The sequence below is a fragment of the Halyomorpha halys genome, unplaced genomic scaffold (assembly GCF_000696795.3).
Source record: "Halyomorpha halys isolate HHAL.00 unplaced genomic scaffold, Hhal_1.1 Scaffold71.1, whole genome shotgun sequence".
Classification (NCBI taxonomy): Eukaryota; Metazoa; Arthropoda; class Insecta; order Hemiptera; family Pentatomidae; genus Halyomorpha; species Halyomorpha halys.
Window position 1 is genome coordinate 637,423 of NW_027107476.1, and position 12,213 is coordinate 649,635.

A 12,213-nucleotide genomic window follows, 5' to 3' on the forward strand; every position below is an offset into this window, starting at 1 on the left:
CGAGAGGCTTCTTCTTCCTGTACTGTAGCCAGGCCTTCGAGTGTGTCTTCCATTCGCTCCCAATCTGCCGACTGGAGAAATTCAAGTTTCCCGCTACCCTATGTCGTATGATTGGAAGATATCCCAGTGGAAGGTCCTCCATCGTACGAGTCGGCGGGAGCTTATCGACTCCTTTCCCCACCACCTGCGGAGTGCCTAAGAGATCGGTGCTAGGGCCAATAATGTTTGTGGTCTTCACAGCTCCGGTGGTATCAATTCAGCATAATGAAAGCCTAAGCGGACTACATCGGCATCTACGCCTCCAGCGTCAAATTTGTTGATGGGCTGAAGGCCTATACCAACCCGTTGTTCAGGAAATCACCCCTTCACTAAGACCTGGGAGCTGGCAATGAACTGTCCCTCTGGTAGATGTTTTCGCCGAGGGAAAGAGTTTGGGCTCTGCAGTATAAACCCAACATCCAATAACCACCAGCAAAGCGGACCCTCCCTGATCAACATATAAATGGAGGGCAAATTAGCACACGCGACTCTCCGCACTCAGTGAATGAGCATTACATATACCTTAGTATACATCCAAGTAAAAGAAGGGTTGAGCACAATAATTGCATATAGTTTTTCCTATTTATATTTGTATTTGGTTATAGGATAATTTACAGAAGGGTACGAAAAATAAGGGTTAGGGGGCGGGTGGCCGGGAAGGGTTCCCGTAGTAACTTTACTTTTCTTATTCTTCTGCATATGCAAGAAATATTTCAGTGGCGATCATAGCTATCGCAAAACTTGACCAAAGTAGAATAAGTGAACCTGGTTGCTGTCACTAGTACTCTAAACACTCTAAAACGCAAGAATATTTGGTACAGCGGCAAACTTTAGGTTAGTCGAAAGATAATATTAAATATGAGAGCTTGATAAGGAATCCATCGGATATCAAGTTTATGTATTTGCGAGGAACGAGTTAGTTGAGCTTAACTAAACTTAGTATTATAGGATACCCCTTTACTTAGAAACTACTAACTAAGCAACTGTATATTCTTGCGACATCTTCCCGAATAGACTGCCTAACTTAGGTACTTATTCCTGAGGGAAGAGAATACTACGTTAAGGTACGTGGGCGGAGGTCACAACCCCCGGTAGTACAGCTGTTCGGAGGTTGTCTCTTTCCTCCCCCTCTCAGCGCTGGCAGAACGCCCTGCGTGGACGCTATGACGCAGGTGCGGTATTGATTGGAGCGGGCGAGTCCTGCCACATCCAGCCCAGACCCTGCTCCGTTCCCAAGGTGAGCACCTCATTCAATCCTAGTTCTACTTGTAACTTGTACTCTCTTCATCAGCTTCATTCATTAAGATACTACTTCTTCCACTTAATCATCCACCTTTAGACAATAGGTTATTGGCAGCTTTGCAGTGTAGTTTTGATTTGAGCCCTCACCCGATGATTCCATGGAGTAAATCATCACTTCGCCAGGATTGCATTTTTTCTATCTAGTAAAATTAATCCTAAAATGTACCTATTGCCTATACATCTCATCTAATATAATAAATATTATATTTAGCTTAGTCAAATAATCACAGCAAATATACAATGTGTCCTCTTCATTAAAAGAGGAATGAAAATATATTAAGTGCTGTTATTATTTGGCAGTTTGATTTGTTAAAAATATAATCTAATAAGTATATATTATGAATGTACTTTATAAAACGATTTAATATTCTATTGTAAATCATCAAGAATCAAATGTTCTGAGTGAGGTTTGAAATTATACTATTTACAAACATTAAGCTGGGTGTATTAGGAACCACAGAGCTGGTTCTGCGGGTCATTTGCAATACAACAGTTCACCAAGAGAGGAGCAGAAAATGTAAGTTGTGCGTTATTGTACGCAATTCACGTTTTTTAGTGAATAGATAGCGAATTCTTAGAAATAATTCAAGGTAACTAAGTCTAAAATGCATCATTGTAATATAAATAAAATTCCCTTAAAGAAATATGGATTGGGTTATTTAAATCGATAGTAAAAGGCTTTACGAGTCTTTATGATTTTAAAGAAAACACACTTGACTTGTGAATTTTTTCTCAATCTCCTGCTGAACTAAAGATAACCCACCTATAGAAAATTTCTACATTTAATGAGCTTTAATTTCGTATTAAAGAAGCCAAGGTTTCGATAAAGGTACGAATTTAACTCGTACTATTAATTTTTTTAAGCAAGTTACATTTTGACTAAACAGGAAGCGATAACTAAAAAACTATTGAAGTCAGTTAATTACAAACTGCAGCAAATTGCAAACTAGAAAAAACTTTCTTCCAAAACAAGAAAAACCATTTGAAGAGGACTTTCAATTCATGATTTGACAACTAAGAAAACTTCGTATTATATATCCGATTTAAAACCTTCAATTGGTTTATAAACAAAAAAAAAATCGGTTTGTTTTGAAAGAAATTTTTATCATTTACTAATCATCACTAAAATTTAGAATTTCTTAACTGAATCATTTTTCTATTTAATGAAAAACATAAGTTGCTTTAAAAAAAATAAATTGAAATCTATAATTTCAACTTCTCTGAGTGGAATTAGATAATTTTATATGAACTTTTTTATTTCTTTAAATACCTATTATCACTTCCTAAAAAAAATAAGTATATATTAAAACCTAATTTACCCCAAACCTTTTGGCAAATTAGGAGTTAATCCGTACCCTTTCCGAAAGAAGTCTCGACTACGTTTATATGAAATTAAAGCTAATTAAATATAGAATGTTTTCAAGGAGTGAGTTATCTTTAACTCGATAGAGGAGTTGAGAAAAACATTCTCAAGTAAATGGTAATTTACAAAAAAATAACAAAACCTTCCGCTATCGTTCAGCTCGTAAGATCCTCTTACGATAGTTTTAATAAAACGAAATCTCATTACCTAAAGGGAATTTTATCTACATAACGATGGTACAACTGTGACTTTATTACCTTGAACAGTTTTTAAGAGATCGCTTCCTATTCAGCTAACTTGCTTTAAAAAAAAACTCGAAACTTAAAGTTCCTACTCTTCCGTTTGGGAATCGAAACATAGCCCATAAGCATTTTTGTTACATAATGTGAAGAATCGTACTATGGAATATGGTCATCAATCCTGAGATATAAATACAAATACATGATAACTAAAACACGAATTTGTTAAAAATAAATTCTAGAAATATGTATATTTCTTATTTCCATTTTCAGATATTACTTACATAAGCTTGGAAGTGAGCTACATTTACACTTCGAGTCATAGAAATGATGATTTTTATTAAAATTTAACGAAATCTGTAAATTAAACATTTATAAAATTTTATTTTTTTGTACAATAATTATTTTCTTGCTTTTAATTAAGTCGCTAACGGCCTTTCTTATACGAAATTCTAGAAAGTTAGAATTTGGTTATTATACTGCAGTGACATAAAATTGTTGAAAGTAAAAAAAACTCTTTATTGGTTCAAAATTTCTTGATTGCATTTAAGATCAATAAAAACATAAAAAGAATAATATAAGAAAAAAGTAAATTAAATATATAATTTGATAAATAGAAAATTAATTTGACAAATAATAAAATAAACGTAAGAAAAAAATGATAAATATTATCAAAAAATCAACATACAGAATTATAATATATTTCGTACATACATGTGGGACTGGGTAGCTCATTGGTAAGGCACTGTGCAACTAACTCCACTCTGAAGCAGATAATTATTTTCTTTTTTACATTCCGGGAGCCCTTCGGAGTCCACCCCAGCCTTATAAGGTGGCAATACCCTTAATTAAATAATAATCTGGTAATCAAGTGGAATTCTGACCAAATCACCTCCTTGCACAACCGTTGGTCTAGTAACAGTACTTCCTTACAAAGTACTGAACCCCTGACCCTTCATGGGTTGTAGCGGTACAAATCTTTTTTTTTTTTTTAATTTAGTATATATATAATTCTTGTAATTTTAATGTGATTTAATCAGATTGATGATGAAATTATATAATTTTTATATCAAAATCTCAAAAACTTGTAAAATTCCAATTATTGTAAAAATACAATAATTTACGCAAACCTTAAGAAATAACTGGTAATAATATAATAAACGAGCTAGAATAAGAGGTAGATGATAAAAATTCATAATAATAACAATAACACAACCTATAAATTCTACTTTCACTCTAGAATTTTTATCTGTACTAGGTAATTTACTTAACCGAACATAATATAATGTATTTATAAATGTATACTGGTACAGTGTTAAATCAAAATAGATAGCTAAAGTTAATTAGCAAGATTTGAACCAATGTATTTATAACCAATCGATAGAATTTTAAAATATACAATCTTATACCAGAGTTAATTATTGATTCTGAAGGTTGAGGAAATTCTATAATTAATTAAAACAAAGAGACCACAAATATTTATATATAGGCAGTTTTATGTTAGCGCACTTTAATTTATGTCCAAAAACCGACATTCGGCAGGTCGGCCACAAATTCAAGTCAACCAGTACTAGCCAATCGAAATAGTCCATCCACACGCTTGAGCATGTGCGAATTTGTTATAATTTTGCAAAAGAGTAGCAGCACTATAATAATGTCATAAACAAGTTAGCAGGTGACCTGGATTCGAATGGTTCAGGTGTCGAACTTCCGACAAAAACGATGAATTAGAATTCCGGGATCTCTAACTCTTTCCTCCAAATAAGTCTGTACAGGATTGTTTGATATAATTACTGATATTCTACTGACAGTAATTTCGTTTATTGAGAATCTATAGGGGCGAAATTCCAAAAAATCGATTTTTTAGTTAATATAACCTAATGAATCTTTCTATACATGACAAGGCACGAAACTTTATTTCAACTTCTTATACACGATATTCGTAATAAGAGAGAGCATAATTGATGCTTCTTTGATGATTGGAGTGGATATGATCAGTTTTGGTCTAACTTCAAATACTATCAGTAAACAGGCTAAACATTTTAGGAATAAGAAAAAAAAAACAATGGGAGAAGTTGCGATACGATTTAGTTTCCATTTTTGTAATAGTTTTAGACGCTGTTTATCTATTGGATCTATTTTCTTCCTCTTTGGCAAGTACGGTTATCCTTCTCGTATAAACATTTACTTCAAAACAGGCTGGGGATTGTCTATAAAATACCACCCTATTCTAACCATAGTGGAGGATCAAGATTTCATTTCGTGGGACCAACACAGAAATAAAAATCGACCTTCCAAGGCCGAACTCGAACCGACGCCGCCGCAGTTCTGAGGTTGAGATCTACGCCTCAACTCCCTCAGCTACAGAGAGATCCGTGTTATAGCTAGGCTTGGCCGGTTTATTGATTCTAACTCACACTACATTTCATTTTGAGCACACCACCAACACGCTTGTCCATCGCGACCTAACCACATACATTGTTGGTGAATGCAATTGATTAGATATGTTTTCATTGGAATTCGTTTTATTATTCATGAATTCAACAATTCCCAGTTATGGGATTGCTGTTGTTGTTTACTAGGTTTAATTAAAACATGTATTCTAGAGCGGAAGGGTGAGTTAGCCTATCTCTTTGTAAGATTTCATCGCCGTTTCGCTACGTTGTGATATTCCTACACGAAATTATTTCTACAGCTTTTTTGTATGTACCCATGATGCAGTCTTATTTATGCATTCACCTCTCAAATTAATTTATTTTTGGTTTTTGGATTATTCTTGTGTCTTCCAGCAAGAATATTTTAGAGCTAAATAAAATCCTGAATCCATAAAATAAAAATAAATAAATATGGACGAAATTCAAATTGATTGTGTTGACGAAATTACATCACAACATGTAACTATGTAGACGTCAAAACTAATCGAGCAGCAAATCTAAATAACTAGTGCGTCCATTTACACAATTCCCTAAACACTTTGGCAAGTAAAGCCAAAACTTTACTCCTTGTAGTATCTTCACTATAATTGATCTGACAAGATTGTAATGCTGATATTTATTTAATTATGTATATTTTAGTTTTTATTATGGAACAATCTAAGAAACCTTCAAACAAGTAACAGGATGTTCCGAGTTATTCCAAGATTTCCCATTATTCGAAACATTAACGAACCGAAAGTGAATGAGTTTCTAAGGGAAACAGTTAAACATTTTAAACAAGAGATAAAACTTTAATACCCTGTACGATACATTAAGCTGTCTGATTTTAATGGTTTTTATTTTTATTATAGAAAATTTAATTTTCTTTCAATGCATCTACGAAAATGCCATAGAAACGTTTTTCGCCTTTTGCGCACGGGTATACTGTGGTGCATATATGTACATTGCCACACACTCCGACAAAAGATTGGCTAAAAATACTTTTTTCAGGAGGGCTCTACAATAAATAGATCCGTTGAAAGTTGAACCAATTATACTGCTTACCTTACGTTTGTAGTAAATAAAGCGAAATTTTGAAAACAAATGCCCTATCTCTACAAATATTGATACAATTTTTTGTATCGATTTTATTATCTTTTGAATAAATATAAACATAGATTATAAAAAAACACACTTTTATCTACAAACATATTTTTCCCTCCTTTTTCTCGAAGATTTATTTATATTATATATATAATAAGTTAAGGATTTTTAAATATAGGGCTTAAAGTCAGTTTTTATTAAATTAATTGTTTTTCTGCACCTCTCCTCCCCTGGGTTCGCTTATGTAAAGCGTACTTTTTCTTCTATAGATTGATCATGCCTTTTAATACCTATTCAAACAGAATACATAATCATATTGTTTGTATAAAATAACTAGATTACGAATCGGTTTCTCTAAACTGACGCACAGCCATCGGCTGGAAGGAGTCCCACAACCAAAACCTACTCACTAGAAACTATGTTCACCCAACACCTCATCTGCCACACCTTTTTTTAGTCCGTCCATATCATTTCAGATGAATGAATATATGAGATTTATTTTTTCAAAAATCCAACATTTTATACGACCAACTAGAAATTTACATTTTGTGAGTTTATTTTGTCAAATATCATAAAAACTACTACTCCTACAAAGATAAACATTATGAATTATTTTGTAGGAAAATTAACTAGCTTTGATTTGAGCGCTGGCAGACATCTGTACTACCAATGGTTTCTGAAATGAATTTTTGCATAAATCAAATTTATTGTTCGAACAACTATAAATCAATTTATTTTAATAAATTTCATGTAAACTATTACTCCTAAGCAGATAAACATCATAAACTACTTTATAGCTAATTAAACTAGCTTTAATTTGATTGCTAATTGATATCTGTACTCACATAGTTCCTGAGATATAAATTTCTCAAAATAAATTAACTAACTACTGATCTTTCAGTACGTCCCTGTACGTTTCTGTAGATTTTTAAGAAATTTTGCTTTTTAAAAAGCTATATCTCGAGAATTATAGGACGTAAATAGCTCTATTAGGGCTAATATTTCAGCAAATTTACTCTTCTAAAATAATATTTTCTTCAATTTTCTATTGTTGTTCCTACTTTTTAAGATATTGAGCTCTGAATGAAAAATTATTTTTTTTATCGCTTTGAAACAGCCGCCATTTTTTATTCCCCCTACCTATTACTTGGCAGACTCATCAATTTTGAGAAGTAATTATACATAGTTTTCATTAAAGTAATCAAAAATTGTTGTGGGATAACTGCATTTTTTCTTCCCAGTTCTGGTACGATATTATTCATAACTCCTAGAACTTCAGTAATATGAATATGAAGGACTTCTATAATATGCCTTATAACTGAGTCTCAGCTACACTAAAATATTGATATTGCTAGGAGCTGAAGATTAAAGCAAAACCTTCATGTATAAAAAGTCAACAAAAATAATATTTTTATATAAAGAACTTGAAAGAACCCTACAAACATATAACTCCACCCAAAGAAGAAGCAGTGTGGTACTTACGAGCTGAACGGTTCTGCAGTGTGAGGGTGTCCTTTACAGAACACTGGAGTAGCTTATTCTTCACTAGTTAAGCACTTAGACTTGTCCCTGCAGAACGAAAAAAATCCCTTCCAAGCGGGCCGAAGTTATTCAAACGGCTGATATGATGACGCATCAAAAAATAAATTACTCAAATAAGATGGCGCATTATTGCCAGAAATTGAATTTTGAAGATTTTATTTTATAGGTTCATACGAATGCCACACCGTTTTCACACAAACTGTCTAAAACCTTGAAAAATTGTTGGCGGTTTTAGTGATTCAGGATGCTTCAAACAAAAAAAAGTACCCGATATGAATTACTCTTTTATATATACATAAATAAGTATTCAGTATAAATTTCAGTATATAGGATTTTATTTTTAGACCAGCGATTTCCAAACTTATTTCGCAGCAACCCTTTTACTAGACTACAAAAATACATCAAAGATTTGTAAATTGGCGCCACTTTTGCGGTTTCTACTTTAGAAACCATTGTTATAAACAGAACACTGTTTCAAAAGTGGAGATGAATTAAAACAAGAATTGGCATTTACAACTTTTATTTAAATGTTTGACGCAACTCTACAGCTCTTTAAAATTGATTCAGAGGACCAAAAATTTGTATGAGAATTGATTTGGGACTAAAGAAGTGTGCCTGTTGTGGAATTCCAACCTATCCTGCCACCCTCTCCATTTTTTTTTTCGTTGTTATTAAGGTTCTGTGCTCCTTGGGCATTTATCTCATTAATACATATACTATTGAAGATGGATAAATATCTTAACAAGTAAAAGGTTTACAAGTCAGAGTTGAATATTTATTTCTTAGATTTCATTATTGAACCCATTAATGTTGATTGAATTTTTTTATTACAATGCCTCACAATTACTCCATTACAATAATTTATAAAATTAACAGAAGTTTGGGATATTCCACTGATTTGAAGGTGGTATACTTATTTCATTAATTTATTTAATTGTGCTTGTATACACCATGTAATAATTATTTAATATGTTTGATTAATTAGAAAATTTATATTCACTACTATGAGCTTAGCAAGTACTTTATCCTAGTGGTGGTTATTCTAAACTAGTAAGTTATAACTCAAATCGTCAGTTGATATTAGTTAAAGTGATTCATTTCTGAAATACCTTATAAATATAACAAGATAATTTTCTCAACCAGGGAAAAAGAGTTTTTTTGGTCCAACCCTACCATATCTTATCATATTTCAAAGGGCAAAACTCTTTAAAATTAATTATTTATATTATTCAGCTAATGTTTTTTAATCCTCTTATATCTTCTCTCTCTGAAAGGAGATGAAAGATTGAAAGGGGCTTTGTATGAGAGCTATTAGAGCTACACTCAATGATAAATGTTGAGGGTTTTTTCATCTTGAAAGTATTTACGTATAGAAACTTAGAACTTATAATTGTTGAGTATCAGACTTTTCTTGCAGGGAGTACATTTTTTGGTTATAACTGGTACACCACTTATGTTACTTTTAATGTAGTCATAAACATGTACATTTAGTGGTAAATTCTCTGATCTAAAAATAAATTGTATAAATAATGTGAATTTTGAAATGTAATATACTTTTACAAATAATAACAAAGACGCCTGTCATATTTATATGTAAAAAATATTAAACATGGGCCCTTCATGGTGAATCCGCTTATGTTTACATGTATGAAAAAATTAAATGTATAAAATCACTAATTTTCTCACTAGGTAAACAAAAGTTCTTGATCTGAATTTTAATTTGTTTTCCATCTAGTTGATTATTATTTATTTATAATCATTTACTTCCCAGAATTGTATGTATAGATCACATAAAACACCTCAAGAGTTATAAATTGTAAATGAATAAATTTTATTTAAAAAAATACTAAAATCATGATTCAATTATATCATTTATGTTTTATGGTATAAATTGAGTTTTATTAATATAAATTTAAAAATTAACGATTCTAAAAAATGCGTTAAATGATAGTGGTTGAGAAGTCAACGGGTTCAAGTGACAATTCTGCAAAAAAGATTATTTTTTGTAGAACTATCTACTTTTTCTTGAACTAAATTTATCTTTCATAATTGAAAAAAACTGTAAAGTATAAATTTGGTTTAAGCACAGGCAGATAACATTGAAAAATCTTACTCGCAAAAGTGTTATTAGTACTCCTTGTCTTCTCACCTACTCGTATAGTAATTAAACAATTATCTGATTACATCATTTAGTTTAATAGTAATTAATTGTTGAATGAATATAAATTTATTTTAACATTTAACATATTTTAGCTTATTAAATCGTGAGTTATATTTTCCTTCAATTTGAATAATTTATTACTTTGTGTTAATAATACGAATTCAAAATAAAAAAGATATTTGTTCTTTAGGTATATTTTTCATTTTTATTTCTTTCAAATTACATCCATTTTATATACATTAATAATTATTTTTATCAAGGTATATCATCTCATGTTTCAAAAGTGATTTCCAAAAAAGTTTTAAACCTTTATTTAGATTATTTCTTATTCTTGAATGGTTTAATTAAATATTTTACATTACATTAGTGTAATCGGCACATTTTCATTCATATAATTGGTATAAATATATATTTGTTTGTTACCCTTGTACTTTTAAATACTAGGTCAGAGGTGTAGAGGGGGCAAGAGTGCAGTGGTTGGTTCGTGAAGTATGATATTGATTTTAGGAAAGGGGTCACAAGCTTGGGAGTAGAACTCAGTATTACAGAGGATATGCAACAATTAACATTAACATATCTCAAAAAGTGTGAGTTCAGATTCCTTTTTAATATAGGTGGGATTATTTGGCATAATGTTTTTCATTTGTAGGCCATTATTTAAATTGGTATTTAAGGTCGTTTAATTTATAAATTATCATATTTAACTTGTAAATCTATCCATTTTTGTTCACTATAAACTTTTTTTTATTTGGATAACTATTCTGCTTTTGCTTCTTTTGTTATTCAATTATGAACTTCTCCTTACAACAGTGATTACATATAAAAAAAATTCCAAACTTTGTATCATTTATTACTCTTTTTAGCAACATTTAAACCAGTTAAATATATGAAAAACAGTAATTACTAATGTTATTAATTTACTGATTTCATTTTTTTTTTTCCAGGAGAAGGTTCGAATGTTCAATAGAATGGTAAGGAACTGGAGTCACACAAGAGCCAAGATTTTTACAACTAAGCAGTTTAATTTATCTAAACATGTCACTTAACCACGACCCAAATTTAACATGGACAATTACTTGTTATTTTGTACATTTGTCAGGTGATAAGACATGAAAGAAATAATACTATAAACTATCTGTTTGTAAATAAGTGTATATATGTGATAAAATTGTACAAATGGCTGATATACAGAAAAAGTTTTTGTGTCCTCGTTTAGTCGATTATTTAGCGATCGTCGGTGCACGACCTACATCACCAAAAAATGCTAACAGTGCCTCACCTGCTGTTCAGGTAAGTTTTGTGTGACTATTTCACATTAACTTTTAAATTATATAGTTCTTAATATGAAAATTGTTCAAGATCCTAAATTTAATTATCTATCCTTTTCCTTGGTCTTTTGGTTCCCAATTATTTATTATTTGAACAGGATAAAGTCCTAATATAATAACAAAGTGCAAATTGAATGTGAAAAAAAGAACTTGATAAAACGATATTGTGAAACTGAAACAACTTAATTAAAACATTCATAAAAGTAATTCCATTAAAAACATATATTGCATAATTCAACAAATACATAAGTTTTTTTATTTTTCATTTATTTATTTAATACCTAATCGGCCTGTCATGTCTTACATGGTTAATGTAAGAGGTACATTTTTTTTTCTAACAATTAAAATACATAAGTTGAACAACTAACTTAATTTAAAACAGACAGAAAAATAGTTTAGAAAATATATAAAAATAATTTAAACCATACACATACCTTAATAACATAAGATATATATAAAATATAAGTATACATACAAAATATAAACATATACAAAAGTATATAAATAACTTAATAAAATAAAGAATTGATCAATTTAAAATAATAATATTACACAAACATTAACTGCACAATAACCAAAGATCAACTTCTATTTTTTAAAAGTTTGTAATAAATAAATGTCAAAATCAATAGCCTTTGCTCTCCTTTGAATTCTGTTGAAAATAGAATAATAGGTATAAGTTGTAATTAATCATTTTTATCATTCATAATTTTATTTATAA

At 30.6% G+C, this 12,213-nt stretch overlaps 1 protein-coding gene across 13 annotated transcripts in view; it reads left to right on the forward strand.

The window, feature by feature from the left end:
- Positions 1 to 1,228: 1,228 nt before the first annotated feature.
- Positions 1,229 to 12,213, forward strand: part of Rab3-GEF (Rab3 GDP-GTP exchange factor) — a 75,372-nt gene continuing 64,387 nt past the window's right edge. For 6 of the 13 annotated variants that reach the window (XM_014438926.3, XM_014438921.2, XM_067045807.1 and 3 more), the window contains exons 1-2: positions 10,679 to 10,778; positions 11,109 to 11,454. In XM_014438926.3, coding sequence (XP_014294412.1) covers positions 11,341 to 11,454 — 114 coding nt within the window. In that variant the 5' untranslated portion in view covers positions 10,679 to 10,778; positions 11,109 to 11,340. Of the gene's footprint in view, positions 1,277 to 8,781; positions 8,908 to 10,650; positions 10,779 to 11,108; positions 11,455 to 12,213 lie in introns of those variants that run through there. The other 7 variants (XR_010842975.1, XM_067045803.1, XM_014438930.2 and 4 more) reach the window with 4 other exon arrangements.